This window comes from Archocentrus centrarchus, chromosome 9 (assembly GCF_007364275.1).
Source record: "Archocentrus centrarchus isolate MPI-CPG fArcCen1 chromosome 9, fArcCen1, whole genome shotgun sequence".
Taxonomy (NCBI): Eukaryota; Metazoa; Chordata; class Actinopteri; order Cichliformes; family Cichlidae; genus Archocentrus; species Archocentrus centrarchus.
This window is the reverse complement of record NC_044354.1, coordinates 9,780,039-9,806,655: the sequence shown is the minus strand read 5'-3', so window position 1 is coordinate 9,806,655 and position 26,617 is coordinate 9,780,039. Positions and strand designations below refer to the sequence as shown.

Below are 26,617 nucleotides of genomic sequence, written 5' to 3'. Positions count from 1 at the left end.
TTATCCACACCAATAGTTAAATAGCCTGACAAGTTTATACGCTAAATATTCAGTTTTAAATATGTGACAGATAATAGTCATCAATAAAGAATAGAGACAACTGTATGCAACTTTAACTTTTATTTATGAGAGACAAATTTCAGCAGTAAGCATCTCAGGTAAAAGAAAAATGAAAAATGAGGCTGAGGCTGAGGCTACAGAGATATTTGAAAGATGGAACTGATAAGTACAGGGAAGGGTGCTTTGAGGGTATTTTTCATGTGTTTGCATGTGAGTGTGAGTGTGGTTTTTTTTTTTTTTTTGCTTGCTCATGTGATTATATTTGGGCCGCGGCGTCCCGTCCTCTCATGAATGTTGGAGATCTTCAGGGCAATGGCAATGAGAGGACCCAACACCACCTGAAGGCAGAGCAAGGAGAGCTAAAGGCAGTGCTTTGAAACTTAAATCCAATCATGAAGTCTTTGATTTCAGTTCATTCAAAAAATTCAGAAAATGTGTACAAGTGAACATGTGGGAATGAAAAAGAAACAAAGACAACGTACTGCAAACTCTGCGTGATGGAAAACAACAGACATGTACAGTACTATATATTATATTTCCTTAAATATTTATGTGTTGCAAAAAATTGCTGCACATATTTCATCTTTTCCTAGCAAAATATCAAGAACTGAGGGGCAGCTCAGTTCTTTTGAACAGTACTCTACAGCTTAAACACACAAAATTTGGCAGAAACCCACAATAAAAACCAGGTGAGACACTGAAAGCATAGATTTAATAAGGGCATGAAGGCCTTGTACAAACACTTTTCTGCTTGGCTGAGAATAGTGTAAACGAAAGCCACGCTTCTAATCTAGCTGAATAAGCATGATGTGCAATCATGTATGTCGTCTGTGATAATTCATATGCACTGGGTAAGGGGCAGAATGATTAGATGCTGAATTTATGATCTAATGATGGACGATCCAAGGGTTTGCTGCAGGTTTGGTGTAGCGCTACAAATAACACAATTTTATTGGCTGAATAAACACAGCAGCTAAATCACAGTTCTGGTATGCTTACTCATCAGCAGCTTGGCAAGGATGATGCTTTTTTTTTTAATGAATAACAAAGGAGATATTGTATACAATCCTTTTTTTTTTTCTTTTTTTTTTTTTTGCTCGTCTGCATACAAACCAGAGATCAAAACTTAACAATACTTAATTAACTGCTGTCTAAAGAGATGAGCACAAGAGAGCCAGTGATGAAAACTTTAACCCTTCATTTATTACTGAGTATTTACCCTGCTATTATATGATGAATTGGAAGCAGGATTACCCAGGCACATGCAAACTCCACACATAAACCTTCGTGAGGAGCCCTTCATGAAGGGATTTAGAACTCAACACACACAGAAACAACACAGAAACACCATCACAACCATCTGTGTACCTGTGTCTCTCGGTTGTGGCTCTCAGGGTCTCTCTCAAAGCTCTCAGCATAAATGCGGATGGTGGCGCCCATCCCTCCGCCACTCCCGCTCATTCGAAACACCAGGCGGGATGCATCAGTAAAGATAATCCTCAAACCCTGGAAGCAAATAAACCATTTTCTGAATTGATAAAATGTACTTTATTTTTCAGTAATTGAGTATTCTTGTTCTCTTCAAAATGTTAAAAACATACATATAAACATACTTTAAAAACACATATTACAAGTAAAAAGATTAAATCAGTACCAGACAAAAAAATGTCCACCTATATAAGATAATTTTCTGATAATCATTTAAATACACTAATTTAATTTCATTCTACAATCCACAAAACTACAAATCTTTTAACATTGGACACGTGTTAAAATCCTGTAACTAGTGATGTAATAATGGCAGATATCCACTAGATGTCACTGTTAACATGCTTTTTGTTGGGACTTTATTTAAACTGTACTCCTTTGCTGCATACAGCGTATTGACATCCATCATAATGTTGGCTGGAAAGTTGCATAAGGTTATAACTACTGCAGAACTTCAGTGTCTTTCCAAGAAACTCCAAGAAAACAGGATATCACTGCACTGGGAGCAAACAAATATATCTCCTGCTGACTGACGTAAGGAAGAAACTTTTCGACTAATGCATCTGTAATAATGCTTATCTGTCCTAAATTCCACAGTGCCTCTTTCATTATCCCATTAGATTCCAAGTTCAAGGGAGAGGACAACAATATGATATAAGAAAAAACAGGTATGGAAACTCACTTTAAATACTTTTTTCAGGACGCCAAACTGTGTTGTTGAAAAATTCCCACCTCAGGCATATAACTGTACTAGATTTCTTCATACTGACATAGGTTATTGCATGTATAGTAAACAATAGTTTGATATAGTAGTAAAAGTAAAGTGGACGCACTATCCCATTTCCTGTCTGTGTGCTGTGAGTCTCTTTGTTAACTGTGGCTAAGCATCATTGTTTACAGATCATGATGCTAAATGGAAAGATGTGGACCGCTCGCCTCTTCCTAATCTGACTCTGGCAATGAAGGACAGCATGCCAGAGTCCAGAGGAAGAGAGAGACGGCGATAATGAGAGATGTCCGTCCATCCAGCTGTCTCTCTGTGAGTCTGTCAACTCATCTCTAACAATGGAGTAGCAGCTATCAGAAGGCTGACTAATGCCTGTTAAAAACACATGCCAATGCAGAGCTCAGCGGCCCCGAGTGGAGCACATACCAGCCATAACTGCTGTGTGTCATGTATGTGTGTTTGCCTTTATTCATCTATCAATCCATTTGTTCATCTAGCTGCCTAAAGGTGCTTAGTGATTTTGGAGTGGTCTCTGTGTGTGTGTGTGTGCCTCCCTCCCACCAGCCACGTCCACGCCAACTGCTGTTGCACTCTGCAATTGTGTGGAATTCTTCAGGGACCAGTCTTGGTGTGGAAATGTGTGGAAAGAAAGTTAAGATGAGTTGAGCGCACAGAGATAAAGCACAATAAAATCCCATTCACACAGCAGGGGAAAACAGCTCATAGCTATTCATTGCCTCACATTGGAATTTTGATTTTACTCATGAAATGAGCTGCAGCAGAGAATATCTACAGCAGTCCCCACTGACCATCATGACCACCTGCTTCTTATAGACACACATCAGTTTTTATTTTGAATTACCTTAGCTTCATACGTCTCTTCTAGTGCCATGAAGTTAGGATGTCCTGTTGTCAATTCTTGTGTGACAAATCACCACACATTAACGAAATACCGTAAATAAGGCAAAAACATGGTCCATACAGTTTTAACAAGCTTGAAGGAGTTGATGTGATCACCTTTATTCTTTAATGGCCTGAACTCTCTTAAGCAAGCTTTCTTATAATTTCTCAAATTAGTCTTCAGGATTGTTCTCCAGGCTTCTTGAAGGACATTCAAGCACATTTTTGTACCTCTCTCCTGATCTCAGGATATGCCACTTTTTTTTTGTTTTTGCCCTCCACTTTTGTCCAGTTTTCTCAGAAGCAAGGATACACTGCACAGCATGCTGAGACATTTTCAGCTTATAGCTCTTTGGGAATCAGCAATATTATTATTTTATGCCTGTCAAACTGTGTTATTGTTGACATTTTTTCATCGATTTGACTTAAGAAATGGGAACAAATTATGAGTTTTTGCAACAGGCTGCACTAACACAGCCTGTACCTTTAGTAACAAGTGCCAACAGATACAATTTAATTGTATGATTGGTTGATTGTTTGTTTCCTAAGTTGTCTCTTATGTGCAAACACAAAACTGGTTGAGTTATGTGTCTTTTTTTTATGTCTGAATGATTCAGTCTTAAGTCGCTTAAAAAAACAACAACAAAAAAAAATTCCTCTGAAAATGGTCAGGTCCAACAACTGTGTTGAAAATGAGCAAAAGAGCAGCTAATGACCAAAGAAAAACTTTGAAAGAGCTTCAAAAACCTGCAGAACTATTGCTCAAGACCATTTCAAAAATGCAATAAAGTCTGGCTCCTCGGAAATAAAATATAAAGAAATGAGGGCAGGCTCAAGACTATTGCACAGTAGTGTAGGTCAGACTTTATAAGAACAAGTCTGACCTACTCAAACAATGACCTATCACATGAGTGTGTGTGTGTGTGTGTGTGTGTGTGTGTGTGTGTGTGTGTGTGTGTGTGTGTGTGTGTGTGTGTGTGTGTGTGAAACATGTGCCTAATAGTGAACAGATATAACTACTGCTAGCTTTAGCTAAGGATAAAACCAAATTTACTCTTTTAATAAGCTACCGTCTTTATCATTTACTCATTAGAATAAATGCTAGAGTATTCTTTTTAATCCAGTCATAACGGATAAAAATCACCACCTAAAAGATACTGTAAATAATTCAAAGAAAGCCTAGTTTCTTTACTAGCTCAATAGAAACTTTTACTTCTCTTTGTTGGTAGATATATTTTAACAAATTATCCAAAAAGGCAGTATCTACATTTAGTGCATAAATCCATCCATCATCTATGCAGACGATGTGGAATGTATTCAGTAGCCAGCAGCAAAAGGCTGCCATGCCACTGCTGTGTAAATCCCCCAAGCTTTGTCTTGTGTGTTTGTGTATTGTGTTTGAGTCTGTTTGTGTCTGCTGTGTGCCAGCTCTTCCCCCTTCAAACACACTTGCAATGGAGAGACAAGTGAGACGACAGCTGATATAATTCTGTCCTGGGAGGAATGTGTGCTGTAATAACATTCACTGGGGCAACTGGGATGCTGAGGATTTATCAGTATTTTGGGGTGACTGACTAAAAAGCTGTGGACCTGCTGTATCCATGGTAACACAATGGAATATTCACAGCAGGACAACAAGACTCCTTGACGGTGTTGAGATATACAAGGTGAAGCCGACGGTCAGAGTGGAAAACACAAGTGTGAACAAGGATAGGCAGTGAAAGGATACGCATGTGTTCGCACTTATTCTCATGGACAACTGGACGGATATACACACCACAATGCACAGTCTGTGTGTGTGTGTGTGTGTGTGTGTGTGTGTGTGTGTGTGTGTGTGTGTGTGTGTGTGTGTGTGTATTAGGTGGGGCAGAAGCTAAGAAGTGTTGACGCCAGGGAATGAGTTTCCACACATTTCTGGGCAGGACAGACGAGTCAGCTGGGTGAACTTCATAGAGAAGGAAGGAAGGAAGGAAGGAAGAGGGCAAAAAGGTTACATTGGCCGAGCAAGTTATCAGTGTTTGTAGTGATACGTGCTGTAAGTTATGTGTGTATGCATATGTTTATAATTTGGAATGGAAGCTAGACTGTCGTGTCCAAACATGGAAGCTCTCCGATCAGACAGCACTGAAGCTTAATGGGTGGTCTGGCTTACACCAGGCTGAGTACATGTATATGAACAAGAGGAAGAGAGACTGTGTGACCTGATGTGAAGCAGCTTTTGGGTCACAATTTCTAAACCAATCCAGTTTGATGTTGGGTCTCGGGTTTGTGACAATCTCAGTTTTAGGCAAAAAAAAAAATTTTGTGCACTTGTGCTACAATCAGCTGATGTCTGTATGTGTGCAGGAAAATGGTAGGATGATCTACAACTTTTGAGGGGTGGAAATACGAACATTACATTTATTTTTACTGCACAAAAGAATAAGAGCTCGATGGTCAAGTTAAATTAAATTAAATTTAGTTAGTTCAAATTGTGTCCGGGACAGAAACAACCACATTATGCTGCTAACACAACTTTGGCTCTTTGCAAGCATCTGCACAGACAGCATGCCTACACAAATCTAGCAAAGAACTCAGAGTGATTTTAAAGTTGAGTGTATGCCAACCACAGCTGGTAACGACAGGTAACCAAAGCAGTGATGAGCTGTCAGGATTGCGGCCTCCTCTACAACCCAATAGCAGTATGTTAGCATTGTGTTTCAAGAGATACGTAAAACAAATAACAAATAGCATCCAGCATATGATGTTCCTCACTAAATAATTCAAACATAAAAACCACAACTTCTAACAGTAACCCTAATTCTAGCCTACATGCAACAATGGAAAAATATCCTTTATATACATGAGCATCTACTGATCTATCTCGTTACAGCTCCAGGGTCTGTTACAGCACTGCTGTGCCTGTTCTGTGTTGCAGCAGCTCCTAAGTGGAGCAGAGTGGGATTGGCTGTAATGTCGAACACCTAGCCAGCTAGCCAGGGTTATTCAAACTTGTGGACTGGTGCTCCCTCCACTTATGTTGGTGTTTGTGCTGTCGCCATGCCTCACACAGAACATCCAGAATTGGCTGCTTTGGTGATAAGATAGATAAATAAATAAACCCTTTATTTATCCCATATTTGGGAAATTCTTGAAGGCAATTTTTTTTTCCTCAAGTGTAATTTATGAATTGGTCTTAGGATTCCCTCCTAGTGTGTAATTAACCTTATATGGTACCGTGGTGGCACTGTGGGAGTTGCACGGAAGTTGGCATTTAATTTGTTTGGGTAAATTTCTTTTTTTGGGTGCATGTGTTGGCCACTGGCCTTTGTTCTGCAGCTGGACAGTAGAAGTTAAATGCTGATCCACAGTACCCACCTTATCCAGTGGCCTGTTTTCCCTTGCAGGCTGTAACAGCGTATTCTCTTTAGGGTTTCATCAGGACAAGGCTGCAGTGTGAACTGCCAAATAACATCACTGCTCACTAATTCTGTCATGTAACATCCTGCTGTTACAGTCTTTCTTACACTGACCTGGTTTCGAGCCACTGTTCCATCCACGGGGTCAATGTACTCAAAGTTGTCAGCCTTCTCCACGCTGTACATGTGGTCCCCTACAGCAAACTTCTGGCTAGTAAATGCTTTGTCTGAGATTACTGCCTCCAGATCCCTCATTAGGTAAAAGGCTGCACGTGGGTCCAGGCCTTCATAGTCAAACCTGACAATCACAAGACGCACACAAAACATGAACACGCACAGAGTCGATGAGGTCATGAAAGCAGAAAAGGTAATGTTAGGTACATTTAATTTGTGGTATTACTTATCATGTTACCTAAAAGGAGTCTAAACTGCAAGACAGACATTTTGCCATTGTAACTGATTACATTTTTCAAAGTGAGGACAGATGTTTCACAGATATTCTAGGGGCCTGTCCAGTATGTCCTGTCCATCTACTGTGTGTTTTCTGGGAAATGAGCATCAGTTTAGAGAAGGTCTCTGTGGGAACATAAAAACCTATCAGTGGGAACACTGACTGTGGCAGCTATCTCTGCCTCTCACAAGGGGGAGAGGTTAAAATAAGAACGAGTGAGAAGAACTGGAGGGAGGGAGGGGGGGTTGGATTAAGGTGAAGGCCTGTGAGGCATATGTGGTTGTGGTAGCGACAAAAACAAGATGAAGAGAAGTTAGTCAACATGTATTCACACAATCATGGTGAAAAACTAGTAAAGAAATCTATCAATTAAGGTTTTGCTAACCGCAAAACATTAGCTTGTCAGCTATTTTGGATGTGTGACAATCACGGTGACAGTGTAGAATGGTTTGAATGGAAGTGACGGGCTTGTCTGCAAACACTGTCCCATCACTCTCCGAGCTGTAGCGAAACTGTGAAAAGCGCGACACAAACCGGAAACAGGGGCCATTTGCCTTCAACGCAAAAGCCTATCGAAACCTATTGGCTGCAGCTACTGAGGCACAACATTTACTTTGAAGGTGAACCTTCTCCATTTCCAGTTTGAGTCAAACTACTTCACAAGTTGTTTGCACGTGTTTGCAGACAAACAAGAAAAACTACAGGCAACTGAGGAAATCTACTAGCAACCAAAACAATCGCCAGAAGGTTTTTAGTGCAGCACCTTCTTTGCAACCAATTTCACCCAGTGAGAGCCAGCAACCTCCAAGAACAGCTGCCAACCACTCAGGGAATAAACATTTTTTCCTAGCAACTGGCAGTCGTATCGCATCCAAATATGGTGGACAAATCTTAAGCAATGTGCGCATGACGTCATGTGAGAAACCTCAATAGACAGACTCAATCCATTCCAAGGAGATTACTTAGCTGGTTACCTGCAGAAGTAGTTACGTCCAAACCTAGCCCAGTGTTCTCTGACAATCTGTTCCACACCTTGTTTCTTGGATGCCATAATGGACAACCACACCAACACGGACCACAAACCATCCTTCTCACGAATGTGGTCAGAACCTGGAAGAGAAGGAAAATGTGCAAAATTCAACAGCCCTTTGTAAACTGTCTTAGTTGTTGCAACTAAACCTCCACAAACATCTGCAATGTGCCTAAGTTAACTTTGGTCTCATGGATGATTTCTAAAAGATTTATTTTAGAATCTTAGGGATTACTTTTGGAAATTTTGGTAACCATTTAGCTCAGCTTAAGGGCGTCTACCAATTGGAAGCATCCTTGGTGAAGCATCCTTGGCCAAGATACTGAACCCCAAGTTGCCCATGAGACATCTGTCTGTGTGTGAGAATATTAGATAAAGTGCTCAGGTATAGATAAAAGTGCTGCATGAAAGGGTGTGTGTGACTGGGTGAATGAGACTTGTAGTAGAAAGTGGTTTTAGTGCTCAAATTGAGTAGAAAGGTGCTATACAAGTACCGTTCCATTTTACTAGTCTGCTTGGGTCCAAGTGATGTAAATTTCATCATTAGACAGTGAGAGCAAGGTTCCACGTGGACATCTGTGTGCCTGCCAATTTTCTTTAACTTCATGAAACAACACTATAATCCACCAACTACACATGGGTCCTTCAAACAGTCTCCAGGCAGACTTCAAGGAAGCGTAAACAGGTGTAACTACTCAGCTGTTGTGTCTCCGGCTGTCCGTGTCTGCGGAAAAGTATAATCAAGGCTTGATTCACTGCTTCTGCCCAAGAAATTACCTGTCACATCACTTCCAGTAAATCCAGAGATACAGTAACATGGTAGGAAAAATGGCAGGAGCTAGCATGTTTTATATTTGGAGCCAGGCTATTTGTTTTGCCTAGCTTATAATTTTTATGCTAACCATCTCCTAGTTCCAGCTGCATGTTGGAGTTGTTTTGAGTTGAACATCTAAATCTTAACGATGAATGAAAATTATGATCTGAGCTGGAAATTTTTCTCTGGAAGCCTCATGGAAAATACTTTTTTCTGCAATATAATTAATCTGAGGATCACATATTTATCCATAACTTAAATAAATGTATAATGGTAGTTTAATTTTATGTTACAACATTCAATTGGATTCAGTTTTATTTATACAGAGCCAATTCACAACAGCTGCCTCAGGGCGATCGGGAATAGTACCGTGGGTTGGAAAACGTACTGAAAGTCACGACACAAACTGTCTTTCCTGCCTGCCCAGAACACAAACTCAAACAGAGGAGCAGATCACACCCGTAGCCTCCTTCACTGGGGAGCTATCATTCTGTTCTCAAAGACAGCTGCACTGTAAAGGTATGTGTTAAGGTTAAGCATGTGTTACAAAAATTTCTCTGCTTGAGCTTTAAATGGAAAGTGAGATGTTATTTTAAGATGCATTTATATATTTTTATAGATAAGAAAGAAAATTTAAAAAAAAGCAAGACACTGCTGTGTCTGTTTTAGTCTTCTTTTCAACACATGCAATAAAAATAAGAAGGGTAAATTAAAGCTCTATATCTGGCACTAGAAGCATACAATAGGAAACTGACAGTCGTCATCTCCTAATCACTGCGTCATTGTTTGAGTCTTTGTCGCTCATCCTAACAGAAAAGGTGATGGAGACTGACACCTAATAAAAGAGATCTAATATCTGTATCCACAAAGCTTAACCTGATGTGACTTTGTGTGCAAAGTGGGACCAACAAAACCCACAAAGTTTGACATAACTCTCTAAATTAACACTGTTCTTGTCTGCGTGTCTCAGAGAGAGCAAGAGTGGTGTGCAGCTCCGATGATTTAGTATCCAGGGCTCCCTCTGAGCTTTTTTCCCTTACATGGATAGACAACGAGTACGCTCCCATAGTCCTCTCTGGGCCTCTGCTCCTTCCCTTTCTCTCCTCTTTGTCAATACTTCTCATATTTGGACTCCCTCACCATCCTCCATCTACAACGATTAAGGGTATTTTTCTCTTCTCTTCTGTTCACATCCACTGACATGTTTCTTTTCACTTTAAGTTATAAAATGTTAAAGGTATCCTCTCCAGTGAAGACAATGGTTCAAGTAGGTTGCAAGGAAAAGAGGCAGAGAAAGATGTAAGGAATTAGAGAACAACTAAACTAACTTTGTGTGAGGTCAGAACTGTAACAAGATGGACAGAACGACAGACACTGAGATGTCTGTATTTCTATGAACTGTTTATATTTTCTGACCACGTATTTGCGTGTCTGCATTTGTATTCAGAAAACACTGCCACTGGAGGCGTGTCGGCATGTTGCCGTGATTGAGGGAGCCCCCTGTCTCCTTTTATAGCAGAAGAATGGGGATTATTTACACATGCAGTCAGGGTCACAGCCCTCTCATCTATTAGTTGACTCTGAGCGGAGCTATGAGCAGGCAGGATGCACTACTTATAAACTTGAGACCTCGAATAGACTGGAAGAGATGGGAATAGTGAAGTGGTGAGAGGTTTTCACCTTTAAAGGAAAATGATGAATTCATAAATACTTTTTGGGTCTTTTTTTTTTGTTGTGGTTTTGCTCAGTTCATCTCATCAATAATATTGTACAATGTATGTTAATTACTAACATCTGGGAAAGAATCAACCAAGCGGGAAACTCAGGAATTGAAAAAATGAAGTCAATGCAGTGGTGAAAACTGCAGTTCCTGTAATGTCCACTTGAGTGGTTCAGGCCCAAAACCCCCATATTAAGGTCAAACAGATATAAAAATGTTTACAACCAGCAAAAAAAAAAAAAAAAATACAGGTGTAGTCTCTAAAATTTATATCAATCACTTGTTTAAGTTACCTCTCATACAAATACTGTATGGTTAAAATCTCTCTCGCTTGATTTCATGTTGCAGTGATAGCACTGTATGATAATAACATCGTGAACAGAGAGGGATCATTCTAAGACCAGGGATTCGACATCTGGGTTTCAACAATGTTTGCTGGGATGCTAACAAATCAGCTGCTCAGCTGTTGGGGCTGTTACTCAGGACTTAAAGCCAATCGGAAGGTCTGTAGATCAATTCCCTGGCTACTCCAGTCTGCGTATCAGCATATCCTTGGGCAAGATACTGAACCCAGAGTTGCCCCTGATGTGCATGTTAGACAAGGCGCTTGTAGTAAAAAGTGTTCAGTTAGAGTAGAAAAGTGCTATATAGGTACCACTATCTCTGTTAAGTAAACCTTGTTTTAAATTTGTTTTTGCTGGCAATAATTTGTTTAACATTAGAGTAAATTATTGACACAACTAATTAAGGCTAGCCACCGTTCATCAGTTAATCAGAAGAATCCATGTGCAGTTGGTAGATTGTAGTATTGTGTTGTGGAGTTACCAAATATTGGCAGGCACAGAGACGTCCACATGGAAGCTTTGGGCTTAAAGTCTGATGGCAAAATTTACATCATGTCGACTCAAGCAGACCTTAGCAGAGTTGGGGACACTGAAAGTGTAACACAACTCTCCTGCATTACCCTCTGATCCAAATACAGTCACATCTGCATACAAAAAAAAAAGTACAAATGTTCGGGGCCAATATCATCATACAAATATTCATTGACTTATTTAGAAATGTGAATGCATGGCTACAACCAGACATCTGACCACTCGCATTTCTTACCCCATTAGTCTTGATTGTGTTGAATTCCCAGAGCTCAGTAATTTTTTTGGCAAAGCATAGGCTTTAATAGTGGCCTATTGGCAGACAAAACTAGGAAAAAAGACCAGATTTGTGGGGGAAAAAGTAAAGTTCAATTCTTTTTTTTTTTTTTTGGGGGGGGGGGGGGGGGGGGGGGGTGGGGGGGGGTGGCTTCGACCCCCCCCCAAAAAAAAATATTGTTTGATTGTTTCAGCAAGTTCTTGCTACACATTTAGCAACAGCAACAGCTGGACACTACAGTTCTCTAGTGACAGTCTCGTTTGCAGGCACCAGTTGTTGCTGAGGGGAAAGGATACACATACTTCCACTCACATTTTCAAAGGCAGTCCAGGGATTTAAATGAGCGATCTTCTCTTAACAGTCTAACAGGCTGATCCTGCCTTGTGCTTGCATTCAGTAAAGATCTGTATTCATACCTTTCAGCAATTGTAAATCTCTCTTTATAAGGGCAGTGCTTTTTTTGTGTTTGGATAGTGAGTGAATGTGCTAGGTCATACCTGTCCCAAAGCTTTCCTCCCCACAGACGGAACAACGCCCAGAATCCATCAGGTTCCCGAAATACCTCCAGCCTGTGGGAGTCTCATACAACGCCAGTTTCATGGCTTTGGCAACCCTACAAACACACAGAAGATAAAAGAATTAGAAAAACTTGTACACGCGATGTATTTCCTTACATACACAATGTATTTATCTGACTCTAATATCTAACATCAGCCTTTCCCAGTTCTGATATAGAGACTAGCTTACACACAAAACACTGACCTTTGAAATAAAACAAACCAAATGCTGTATGACAAGTGCAATCTACCAGGAGCTCATCCAATAACTTAATAAGGCAAAGGCAGCAGGAACAAAGTGAGTTAACCTTTTAGTTCATGTTTACTTAAAACCTGAGCCATGTACTAGCATAGTGGAGAAGATGGAGAGTGAGTGTGTGTGTGTGTGTGTGTGTGTGTGTGTGTGTGTGTGTGTGTGTGTGTGTGTGTGTGTGTGTGTGTGTGTGTGTGTGTGTGTGTAAATACATGTGTATGTTGGGGTCACATGGAGGGGAAAAAACATGCCAATAGTACAATATGTGGGAGGAGAGGGAGTGCAAAGAACCAAAGTGGAAAAGAGCAAAGAGAAAGTCTAATAAAACTCAACAGTTCCAGTTTCCAAAAAAAAAAAAAAAGAGTAACTATTTGATTCACTGGAATACAGTGATAAGAAGAAACATTTATGCAAACAAATCAGCACTTAATGGTAAATGGACTGGTACTTCTATTGTGCTTTTCTGCTCAATCTGAGAACTTAAAGTGCTTTCTGCTACAAGACCCGTTCACCCAATCACACACACATTCATGCAGCACTTTTAGCTATCTTGCCCAAGGATGCTTCAATACTCTCATGATGACCCACTCTACCACCTGAGCCACAGCCACTCACAATTTCCCATTAGTTCAGTGGAGCATTTCACCAACTTCTGGTTTTATGGCCCATAAATATTTTGGTTTGTTAGCAGGGTAAAGATCATGTAATGAGTGATACAGATTATTTTAATGTTTGCATTCCCACACACAGATTGATATACACTTTATTTCCAAAAGCATTCACTCATCCATACAAATCAATTAATTCAGGTGTGCCAATCACTTCAATGGCCACAGGTGTATAAAACCAAGTACCTAGGCGTGCTGACTGCTTCTACAAACATTTGTGAAAGAATGGGTCGCTCTCAGGAGCTCAGTGAATTCCAGCATGGTACTGTGATAGGACGCCACCTGTGCAACAGGTCCAGTCATGAAATTTCCACAGTCAACTGTTAGTGGTTTTATAACAAAGTGGAAGTGGCAACTCAGCCACGAAGTGGTAGGCCATGTAAAATAACAGAACGGGGTCAGCAGATACTGAGGTGCATAGTGGGCAGAGGTTGCCAGCTTTCTGCAGAATCAATGACTCCAAATTTCATGTGGCCTTCAGATTTGCTCAAAAACAGTGTGTAGAGAGCTTCATGGAATGGATTTCTGTGGCCAAGCAGCTTCATCCAAGCACAATGTAAAGTGTCACTGGATACTGGACTCTGGAGCAGTGGAGACGCGTTCTCTGAAGTGACAAATCATACTTCTCCATCTGGCAATCCAATAGACGAGTGTGGGTTTGGTGGTTGCCAGGAGAATTGTACTTGACTGACTGCATTGTGCCAAGTGTTCCCTCGGTTCCAGTGAAAAAAAAACTCTTAACACTTCAGCATTCCAAGGGATTTTGGACAATTTCATCCTCCCAACTTTCTGAGAAGAATTTGGGGATGGCCCTTTCCTGTTCTAACATGACTGCACACCAGTGGACAAAGCAAGGACCATAAAGACCTGGATGAGCAAGTTTGGTGTGGAAGAACTTGACTTGCCTGCACAGAGTCCTGACCTCAACCCGACAGAACAGCTTTGGGATGAATTGAGACTGTGAGCCAGGCTTTCTCATCCAACATAAGTGTCTGACCTTACAAATGCACTTCTGGAAGAATGGTCAAAAAATTCCCATAAGTACACTCCTAAATCTCAAGGAAAAGAAGAAGAGTTGAAGCTGTTATAGCTGCAAAGGGTGGGGCCGACATCATATTAAACCCTATGGATTAAGAATGGTTCATATATGTGTGAAGGCAGATGAGCGACTACGTTTGGCAATATAGTGTAGCTATAGCTTTAAGAAAAGGCTTGGTCTTTGATTCTATATTAGAGAAGTTATCATCTCAATCCTGGATAATGAGATGTTTAGTTTGCAACAAACCTCTCCTCAGCAATCACTGTATAACGTACAAGCAGTTTACAGGAGATGACTAAGAACTGCTGAACAAAATATTCCAACCAGCAAAACAGATATAGCAGCCAAGGGAACAAATACATGGGACATGTCAGTCTCAAATCCTTGCACTATGGGATGCTGTGGGAGTTCACAGTGCAATACAGTAAATGGGTGGGTTTCAGATTTTCTAAGTGGAGTTATACATCTCCACATAGCCCCCCCCCCCAAGTGCCCAGCTGTTTACAAGAGGATGGGATAAATTACCAAATAAGAGTAAACCAGCTTTATTCCCCCCTTGGGGAAGAAAGTGCTGGAATGGAAAGCCTGGCATTCCTAAAAGAAAACAGAAACTCTGGACTTCTGACGAGTATTTGATGTTTTAAATGGCACGTCCACAGCCAACATAAGCACTGAAACTGACCGTAGCAGTACTCAGCTTTCAAGCAATGTTGCAAAAATGGAGGATCATAACAGTGTGAGAATAGAGCAAATCATGCTTTCTCAAGTCTGATGATTGCACCAGCTGAGCTTTAACTGCAGAGCACACACACCCATGCGCAGTGTTCACATCCACAGCGAAACAAGCATACGTTTTCAGATGGAAACATTCATTTCTAGTAACACTAACAATAATGTCTTGAAGCCAAGCAGTGGGGGTGAATAGATATAGTACTAAAATGATGGTACAAGTATATTTAAATAGATATAATACAATGTTTCAGGCTAACCAGGATTGTTGGATTTTTTTGTTGACAAGGTAAAAAAAATGCTGGCAGATTAATCCATCTGGAGACACAAGGAATGAAATTGGAAGGCCTATTTAGGGCTGCAATCCCCTTGTGTGTAGGTGTGAGCTGTAAACTGTAATGTTCTCCAGTCAAAGTTCATTTTCTCACACTAGTACTGACGAAGTTCAGGCAAGGAAGCTAAAGTCTGTCACGTAATATATTGTCTTTTTAAATGGTTAGCATCAATCAGTTTAAGTATATATTGTCATTCCATGTGAATACCTTCTTTATTCAAAATGTTTTTCCTCCTAGCTCTATTTCTGGATGTCTTTTACTTACATATAATCTTCTAATATACATGAAGTGATGAGCAGGTCTTGCCTCACATGCATTACCACAGCTAAAGAACTTCTTTAAAGGATGGGACAACACTGCAGTTGATTAAAGTTAGAGCAGGTTTGACTTGAATGATTTGGAAACTGTGCCCCCACGAGATTAGGGCTGGAAAGAAATTTCATAACTGAGCAGGTATGAGGTATGTCTACTTTCCTTCATCCTAACTCTCTGAAACCTCTCTGTTGCACACACACTTATGATATGACCTTACACAGGACACACTAAGTAACCTGTATCTTGCACCTCAGTAAACCCCGGGGGGAGGGGGGATACAGTGAGTGAAAATGTTTCTCTACATCCGTGAAGTAAAATATGGCCAGCTTTTAGCTTTGGCTTGACATTTTACCAAACATAGCCCTCAGGGCTCTTGTGCCTCAGTTTGGATTTAGGGCTGAGACAAAAAGAGCAGCATGCTGGAGCATTACTTGAGCTTGACCTAAATCAGTAACCCTTACTGGCCAAAACAGAAATGTAATGTTAATAGCTGACAATATTGCCACAGCAGTCAATATTGAACTTTGCTTCTTCTTCTTCTTCTTCAGGCAGATGCCATAGTAGATCACTTGCCTCCATCTCACCCTGTCGCTACCATCCTCTTCTGTCACTCTGACCATCTGGATGTCCTCCTTCACTACATCCATGAATGTTCTCTGTGGTCTTCCTCTTTTCCTCCTGCCTTGTGGCTCCATCTTCAACATCCTTTGTCCAGAATATTCACTATCCCTCTTCTGCGCATGTTCAAACCTCTGTGCCTCTGTTATTTGCCTCAAAATTTCATTTAATTTCTAATTCTGTCCATTCTGGTCACTCCCAATGAAAATCTTAACATCTTCAACTCTGCCACCTCCAGATTGACCTCCTGTTTTTTTTGTTAGTGCCACCATCTCCAAACTATACATCATAGCAGGTCTCACTACCACTCATGCAGCTAACCTTCTGTCACAAATCACCCCTGCCACTCCACCCACTCCACCCTGCCTGGACTCTCCATTGCTTTGGATGGTTGACCCCAGTATTTAAATTCATCCACCTTCACTACCTCGACTCCGTGTAACTTCACCTTTCCACCTTCCTCCCTCTAATTCACACATATTCTGTCTTGCTTCTACTAACTTTCATTCCTCTTTTCTCCAGAGCATTCCTCCACCTCTCCAGGCTCTCTTCCACCTGCTCCCTACTCTCACTACAGATCACAATGTCATCTGCAAACATCATAGTTGACGAAGACTCCTGCCTGTCCTTATCTGTCAATCTGTCTATCACCACTGCAAACAAGACAGGGCTCAGAGCCGATCCCTGATGTAATCCCACCCCCACCTTGAACCCATCTCTCACTCCTACCACACACCTCATCACTGTCTTACTGTCCTCATGCATGTCCTCACCAGGTCGCACACTTCTCTGCCACTCCTGACTTCCTCATGCAGTACTACAGTTCCTCTCTTGGCATCTTATCCCATGCTTTCTCTAGAAGTCAATGCTGAACATACTTATGATTATAATTGTTGTAAGTGGTCATGACTACGCTGTTTTGTGGTGCCAATCTCAACATACCTTTGTGACATCACCTCAAAACAGTTTTCTAGGATTTTACAAAGCTGTGTCACGAATGTATTTGCTATCTGATAATAATAAATCAGGGGGAAAAAGTGCTTGTTGGGTCAGTGTTTATCTTAGCCTGCTCTGTTCTGTGTTCTTGATCCTGCTCTCCCTGCCTGACCTGACTTAAGTGGACTTGTATGGTGTTACTGGGACCAGCGTTGAGGCCAATCACTCCTAATGTTTTGTCAAAGTAAATATAAAAGGCACTGTGTAACAGTCATTTTAGATTCTTCATCATCATGTAATACCACTAGGGAGAATTAGTTGCTTGGTCACTAATTTTTTTTTGCCTCAGTGTGAAAGTAACCCCAGTGACCATATCAACAGTCATTAATAGCTTTCTGTAATTGTTTAGTTACAGCACAACATCAAACATTTGACCTTTCTACTTTGTAGGGCTAATCAGTAGAAGAGCTCATATTTCATCCTTGTAACAGGCACACCAGTGGCTCAACCCTACATCCTTCATCCCTGGAACTGTGAAAGGAGAGGCAGATGTTTCCTTTACCAACATTTCCCAGCCACTTTCCCTTCCTCCCTCACTGCATTTCGTGTAGTGTGTGCACAGAGACACAAAGTGACCCAAGCACACAGTCCAACTAAAGTGATAGATTTAAATCCGGCCTCCTGTCCACCTGAATCCAATCAATTTCCTGCACTATAAAACATCCTTTGCTTATCTGGAAACAGTTGCATTCACTTTCTCTCTGTCTTCTCTGTTAACACGCACTAACATACACAACAGTTTTGCAGAGTATATACACCATCACATTTATCAAAGCTTTTATAACACAGTTTGCTTGACTTTAAACACACAGCAGGGAGGGAACCTCAGTCTAAATACTCAGCGCGCACACACACACACACACACAGACACACACACACACACACACACACACACACACACACACACACACACACACACACACACACACACACACACACACACACACACAGCCTCCTAAAAAAGCCTGCACTTGGACAGACTCCAGCGTCCAACTTCACACTACTAAGCACTTCAACACTTTCTAGAGTTTATCAAATGCATGGAGATGAGTTCATCATGTCACACTCATGTAATGTACATAAGTGGCAGTTCTGAAACTGAGAGTTAAACAAAGTGACACTGTTTTAGAACAGTGTTGTTAAATACCAGTAAGCGATCGCAGATTTGCAGATGTAGTAAGATTATAAAACCACATAGCACCAAGTACACAGGTAAAATCATGTTAAACACGAGAAAAAATAAAAATCCTATGTTAAGAAGTTTATTAAGCGTGATATTATGACTGGTTTAAGGTTATTTCTACTTTCCAGATGATTTCACAACCAAATTAGAGTTTCCAGTAAATAATGCATACTATGATCAATATAAAAGGGGCTCAGAAAATAGACAAGAGAGATAAAGTAGATAATTGTATAAGTAACAACTGAAAAGTGGGTGTTGGAATTGTGGTTCATCCTCCAGGGTTGCAGTGGGACATGTGACATTTGGGTCTCAGCCTCTGTGTGTGTGTGCATGTGTGCATGGATGAGTGTGTGCGTGTGTGTGTGTGTGTGCGTGTGCCTGCGTGTGCGTGCATGCGGGCGAGCGTGCATGCGAGAGAGAGAGAGATTAGGCGAAGCTGACGGGGAGGCAGTGTACGCAAACTTTCCAAGGAGCTCATTCAGTGTGATCATTAGGGCTCAACATCATAAGACACGGCCTTAGGCAAGGAGCACTGCAACACCAAGGGATACAGTGTGAGAGAGTGTGTGTGCGTGTGTGTGTGCGTGCGTATGTGTTTTTGCCGGCCTTCCAAGCAAATAAAGATGACCAGGAATTCTGTAATGTTACATTCCAATTCACATATCTAAACATCTCTCGCAACTGTGAAACCAAGATGGATCAGAATCGGTAGTGAGGTCACTTCCTGTGTCTGCCAGTGTTAACACAAAGCAAAGGACAGACTAGTTCTTTTTTTCTTTCACACTCATAAAGACAGACATAGATGAGCAATATAAACTATTTATGCTGCATGCATGCATAGTTTGGATTTAAAAACCACCTGTGGTAGCAATAAAAAAGACATCACTGCCCACCATAGCCATCTCTTCATCAAGTATCCTATGAGGAATGAGCTGAGAGCAACTTCATCAAACTACTGATTTACTCTCTTAATCTCATCCAGTTGCTTTTGGAAGTCTATTACTGCATTTTTGTGCACGTTTTAATGTGTCAAGTTCATAAACACAAATACCAGTTGAGGGTCAGGTTAAATAAATACAGATGGGGGGGGTCAAACTGGAGGTTGTTTGGAAAGTTAGTGAAGGTCCAGTGAAATCATCGCACTTCTATGAGCTCAGTTCAGAAATTGCATAGATAGTCTGTTAAATGTTTAAATGTAGTTATTAGATGTCACATTTTGAACAGGTTTTATGATGCCTAGAGATATTTTATGAAGAAAGTCTGCACAAACACAAAATTCAGTAGAACTTAGTGAATGCACTGCATAAACATAGTTTATAGCAACTACACTAGATCCCTCATTCATCAAACTGCTCCCTTGAGCAGCATCCTGTAGAAGCGTCAGTGGGGTGCTGTGCCGGGATCTCTCCTGCTGGAACAATGTTAATGGGGATGAATTTAGCTGTGATCACGTCCTCTCACTCAGCACCCTCTGCTCTTACATAACACACAGTATTTATAGGGGGTGAGTAAATGTGTGTGTTTGGTATGTGTGCGTGGGGGGTGGGGTGAGTGTGTGATCTCATAGCTTTATTCACAGTGGGTGTCGTCCCTCTCCAGAGACTGGGCTGATGCAGGAGTTTGTAGAGAGAGAATGGGTGGTGTTATAGGACTTCTTAGATCTACTGTGTGTTTGTGTTTGTGTGTGTGTTTGTTTGTGTGTGTGTGTGTGTGTGTGTGTGTGTGTTTGTGTGTGTGTGTGTGTGTGTGTGTTTGTACCTATCAAGGGCAGTGCTGGTGGCCATACTCCTTGCAAATCCTTTGATGCCGTGCTGTCTGAAGTAGGGGACGGTAGAGAGGTTCGCAGCCATGATGGCCACTGAGTCTGATGGGTTCACAAAGAAGCCATTTTGTCCAAGGATCATGTACCGGTCCTGACAACATCACAAAAACACAAAGTGCATTGTGAGTCCTATGTAGCTGGCTATAGCACAGCTTCAGCAGTTAACCCTTTGATGGTTTGTATATTGTCTACAAACTCCACAAAAAGATCAAAACATATTGATGAACAGCTTAATTTCTCTCTATGCAATATACATGCCATCATTGTTGTCATAAATCTCACCCTGCACAGGGGGGCCTGCTCCTTCATTACAATGACTATAGCACCTCTAGTTTATTTTGAATCAGTCCCCAACACTCCATCCTGCTGCCATAAATACTTACAAACTCACTAACTGATGACTTAAACAGCAGTGAGCTATGGGCTGAATTCAACTGATGGGCGAGGGACATTTTAATGTTTCAAGCTGATTTTAAGCTGAACATTTCTGGTCTTTTCATGGGAGCTACTAATAATAAAGAAAAATATAAAACAACACCCTTTGAGAACAGGGACTGGTTGTTACACAATTCCAAAAACCTTGTAAATCGCTATCATTTATATTCACATTACTATAAATTCTCTTTGGTGGTGGGTCACTAAACATATAAAACAGTATGAATGACAAATTCTTTGTACCCCCCACCCTCCCATCTTCCCCAGCATTCATTATTACTGTGGGGAGTGTGGAAAATATCAGTTACTATATAGCAGTGAGCCCAAAAAAAAGACACATTCACCCAGTATGATAATGACCACCGGTTCTAATCAGTGTGAAGACACCGATCCTTGTGGGAGAAACAGAGCAGATGTGATGTAATTCTCCTGATGTTACACTAAATTACTAAGCAAGAGTGTATGAGTGTGTGTGCCTGTGTCTGTTTATACAGAATAAATGTCTATTGGATGACATTGTGGAAAAAGTGAGATGTTCATTGGATCATCGTGGACCCACTGCAACTCGGCGCCCATTGTCTTTCCTCCTGATATCAATGTGCAAACATAAACAAATAAAAAATAAATTAAAAAAATCTCTCTAGAGTCTATATGACTTGTATGCACCCTTTATAGCAATAAAACTCAGCTAGGCTTGAAGAAATTAATGCATAGATTGTGGAGTACACGGTATTGTATGTAAATACCTTAAAAAGGATCTGTTTGCCTCAAAGCTTTCACCTAGCACATGCTTTTCTTGTAGTGGTTTTGGTTATAAAAATACGAGTACTGTTTGAGCTTCATACAATATTTGGACTATGTTTGCATGTTATTTACATTTTTTTGTTTGCTCAGGCTAAAATAGTTCTATATGTTCAGCCCAAGGATATTATGGATGGACTGGATGAGAGCTACGACATAGCCGCAGCACTTAAATATGTTCTCGTGCTCAGCGCACACTTAGGTCAGTATTTTCTTTTTTGTTTTTAAAAATGTAATATCTAGATCAATAAATTACCCTGTAATCTATTTCTTTAACAAAAAATAAGTAAATAAATTGTTGGGAGTCTCTCTCTCTCTATGTAATGCATTTCCAATCTCTGTAATTTCCCTTTCAAGACAAGTACAGCTGGCCAATTCAAAAGCAACAGCTCGCATTGTCCTGTCAAAACATCCTCTTGCAGTTTAGTTGATGAGACCTCATTAACATTCCCATTATGTGTAAGCACACATAATGGGAATGTGGAGTTTTATTTTGTGTATTTACTTTTTCAATCCCATGTATACTTCTTCCTTTGCCCTCTTTAATAACAGTGGTTTTAGTACCACATAGAGCAAAATAAGCTTTTAGTGAAATAGCGCTGGTCATCTTATTACAGGTTATTTTGTCCAGTGTTTGAATAAACTGGGGGTCTATGTAGAGGTTTCAAATTGTGCTTTAATTCTACTGTTTTTTTATGGTTATTTATTTTTAAGGCAAACAATACTGAAGCAGCTTTCCACTCAAGACAGCCCAGAACACATCCCGGACAGCTCATATCAGTGTGCAGCCAGTAATTTTCTTTAACTGACTAAGAAATTGGTCCTTGTCTCTAAGGCTATGTAGCTGGAGTGGCAAATTTACATATATTAGTCAGTGAAAATGAGTGCATGACTGACTGATGTATGAAGAGACTCCAGACTCATCTCCACCTTTGCCTGAGTAACCATCACTCCCATGGGATGGTTGTCTCCCCTCTCTCTCTTTCTTTTTCCTTACTTATTCTCTGCTTCAATGGAATAATGTGTGAATTAGTAGCCAGTTATCAAAAGGTGATAACATGTCCTGGCCATATATAATATCATGGACAATTTTCCTTTAAATAAAATGTGGTTTGAGTTCTCTGCATCCTTTATGTTTCACAATAAAAGCATTGTTAAGAAAAGAAGGGTTTCTGTTTACTGAAATAATAGAGGGCTGAAACAGAAACAGGAAATGTTTGTATAAAGAGCTTCATGCAGTAGCCTGACATTAGCAGAGGGAGGGTTGCTGGTTCGAGTCCCTGTGCTGCATTGTGTCCTTGGGCAAGACACTTAAACCACATTTGCCTAGTCTGGTAGCGCCAGTCTCTGGCTGCATGACCGCAGATGCTCGTCTCTGGATGAGTGATCTGGAACGATCGTTTCGTTGTGTGCCTTGTGCGCACAATGACAATGAGTTGAATCTAACATCTAACATAATACACTGAGTGATTACAGTTTGTGTCACCAGCTGGAATTGAGCCAGCAAACTGTGTAAACCACTACACTATGTGTGAATATGTCTTCATTTTGATTTTGATTTTTTTTAAAGTGCCAGAGCATCCTTGCAGTGCTTTCCAGCAGCATTACACCTATGTAGTCTTGCATCAAGGACTTGCAGCAAATGCCTTACCCCATCTGCATCAAATGCAGCGCCAAAGCCAAAGTCGCCTCCTTTCATGGCCTCTACCAGAGAGGTGGCATAAGTCAGGTTGGGCTCAGGAGGTCGGCCACCAAAGTCCTCCAGAGGTACACAGTTTACAGCAGAGTTAGCAGGGGCTCCCAACTCATCACACAGAATCCTACGCACATAGGGCCCCATCACTGTAACACAGCAAAAGGTGAGGAGAGTTCAACAGAATGATATGAATAACATTCACTGTAGTGCAGGGGTTATGTGAAGGTACTATGATGAACTGACCTCCATTCATGGCATCTATGTGTATTTTAAGCTGATCTGGTCCTGTGAGGAGACTTTTAATGGCAGTGAAGTCAAAGATGTTTCGTAGCAGCTGTAGATACACTTCAACCGAGTCTACAATCTCCACTGGAAAGAGATGGAAGGACCTGTTAGTAATGGACGACAGTCTGGTTGTGTCTATGCATTTTGCATGACAGAAGGAGGTGTTGCACCAGCATCACACAACTGATGAATCAAATCACAAGATACAGGAAAATGTATAGCAATATTGGCAAAAATCCATGGATCATGGATAATATTAAAGAATTCAGAATGATGCAGAAAAGCTTTTACCAAACATGTATGAGTGTTATACCCCTGAAAGGTTTGAACTTGTTCTCGAGGTCAAACTCCTGTCTTCCTAGCCTCGAGAGGTCAATGTGGAGGTCAGGGCATATGGCGTACTCCTCGAGCGTCCGGCTCACCTGGGAGATCCTCTCCATCACTGTGTCTGGAGAGGGCCCTGCCAGACAGAAACAAAGACATTCACAAATGTATCCCTCATTGGTGTTTAAAACCCTCATGTAACCCCTGGCTGTGCAAGAGTCTTTGGGTAGATGTTTGGGTTTACTTAAGTGTCCATCCCTGAGAAGGTGTGGGGGAAAAGGCATGCTTAGAAAAACTTAGGTTATTAATGTTTTCTTGGGTACCTTAGTTTTTTTTTGTTTTTTGTTTTTTTTTTTAAATGTATGGATGTAGTAACTGAAATAAATCACCTTTATTTGTCAGTTCTGATGTCAGTCTCTATTTTATGTCGTGGCCTATGAGCCAAGTTGTAACACTGGCATTAATTTTTGCCTCATAATATACACACACACACACACACACGATCGAATTATCTCAGACATCTACGTTTGACTTAAAAAAGCATAAATAAGAGGCAGATGGAAAAGCAAACACATTTTCTAAATCCTCACCTCCATTTGCCACATTGAACTTAATTCCAAAGTCTCCTCCAGGGCCTCCGGGATTGTGACTAGCCGTGAGAATAATCCCTCCAATGGCCTTGATCTTCCTGATGATGCAGGATACCGCAGGGGTGGACAGGAGTCCATTGTGGCCAATTACCAGACGACCAATCTGTGCAGCACCAATATTAGTGAGAAGCAATAACAGCTGTACATCATTCCAGATATCACCTGGTGTAAAACCCTATTGTAATATAGCATCTTCAACAAAAAGAATCAAAAAGGGTCACAATGCTGTGCAAAAACTGAATGCATATTTGTAAATATATTTTTGAAAAAGTAATTAAGTGTTATGGCATCTTTGTTCCATTTTCAATTAAACATAGGCTTCAAAATGTTTGAAAATAATTTAAGTTTTGTTTTTATTAACATTTTAAACAGATTTACAACCTTTCTGTTTAGGAACCCAACATATTTTTCTCTCTCCTGATGTCAGAAAGTTCAAATAGCACAGCATAAAGTGGACTGAAGGCTTCCTGGCCCAGAGTCATTCTGCAGGTGACTAATTGCCTGCTTTAAAAGGCAAATGATCTCCTCTAAGAGGGTGCCTAAATAACAGAGCTGTGCCTCTATTTATACTTTGTATGATACTTATAAAGTGGTAATACCACCAACATAATTCTCCTGCATACCAGCGTCTCTAAATAAAATTGTCCTCACTAGAGAGGAATTTGCTCTCCTGGCATCCTCCAAACATCCAGGATGTTACATGTGTAAATAAAGGACAGATCAGAAAGTGTGGGAAAACCCTGAGAAATGGAATCTGCTCAGTAAGAAGGATAGCACATGCACTGGGTGGTTGGTTGGCAAGTGTTTCTGTTGTCCTTCTGGTTCTTTTCCCTGCATTATGACAGGGGATCCCCAGCACATAGACTTAGCCCTTGAGAGATGGAACAGAGAGGTGTGGGCCGTTTGGCAGGGGCAAACGTAGGCAGGAAAATAGAGCAGGATGGATGGAAGTGCTGATAAGGCTGACATCAACAGACATTTGGCTGGACCAGCAGAAAAAAAAACGGACTGATCGCAAAAACAATGATATTCCTTTCCAATTTTCCTTTGGAACCTAACCAAACCAATTAAAAAGATCTCACAACCTTGGAGCTGCAAGGATTTTCATCCTCACTGCCTCACTCTGTCTTCCTTTTTTCACCTATATGCAGCTGACTTATTAAATTCAATTTAGCAGGTGTGACTGTATCAGTATCATTAATGACTACAAATATGGAACAGCACAATTCTTATTTTCTATTTAAAAAAAAAACTCAACGTCCCACTAGAAGCAGCAACATAACCTCTGCTGACCCTTAATTTTCCAGCCCTGTAAATTCTTGCATATCTGTGTTAATAATTTAAATAATTTTGCAGGTCAAAAGAATCCATAGGTCAAATTGACATCCTGAACTTGTTGGGAAACTTTCATAATTATTAAAATTATTGATTCGCTGGTCCTCCATTCCGATAAAAGGGGTTTTTATGCACTTTAAGCCTACTTGTATTACACCAACGCAGATCAGATCAGTGGAATTACTGCAGGCTGGAAGTGTCTTCTGCATGTTGACAGAGGGGAACAAATGCACCACACTGGTGGCCGCCCTATTCTTACCCCGTTGGCAGCTGCCATTTGCACTATCACCTCGATGGCAGCTCGGCTGAAGTAGCGGCCGTCGCTGCCCACCACCATCGTGCAGCCCTGTCGGTCCCGCAGGTCGATGGAGGACAGCACGCTCTGGATGTAGTTCTGCAAGTAGTTCTTCTTCCCCTCAAACACTGCTGTCTTCCTCCGCAGTCCATTGGTACCGGGCCGCTGGTCCTCAAAGGGGGCGGTTTGGACCGTCACCACCGGGATGGGACTCGTCTCCATCCTGCTGACCGGACCGCTACGGCAGGGAGCCGATCAAACGAGTTTTGGTGGAGTTTGGTATTTGTAGGATATCCCACCACGAAGTAAAAGAATTCGATACTGACAGCCCAGAGATGCAACTTATCAGACTAGAGTGAAGTAAAGGTTTCTCTTCCCAGCCGAGGAAAAAAGCGGTGACAGCATGAAGTGGCTATAACGAAAAGAAAAAACCAATCAAAAATGTTTTCACCCCAAGCCTAGCCAAGAGTTGCATCCCATAGTACTGACTGGGCTAAACAGCCGCCAGCGCTCTCCTCTGCTGCTGGACAACTCCCTCTTTTAA

At 41.0% G+C, this 26,617-nt stretch overlaps 1 protein-coding gene across 1 annotated transcript; it reads right to left on the bottom strand.

Annotated features, from left to right (window-relative positions):
• Positions 1-298: 298 nt before the first annotated feature.
• Positions 299-26,617, bottom strand: pgm5 (phosphoglucomutase 5). Its single transcript, XM_030737582.1, has 11 exons — positions 26,038-26,617; positions 24,384-24,546; positions 23,783-23,929; positions 23,428-23,553; positions 23,140-23,330; positions 20,189-20,343; positions 12,235-12,350; positions 7,999-8,134; positions 6,688-6,871; positions 1,429-1,566; positions 299-398 (listed from the first exon to the last, which is right to left on the bottom strand). Exons 1-11 carry the CDS (start codon positions 26,293-26,295, stop codon positions 309-311), a joined length of 1,704 nt encoding a protein of 567 aa, XP_030593442.1. The 5' UTR covers positions 26,296-26,617; the 3' UTR covers positions 299-308.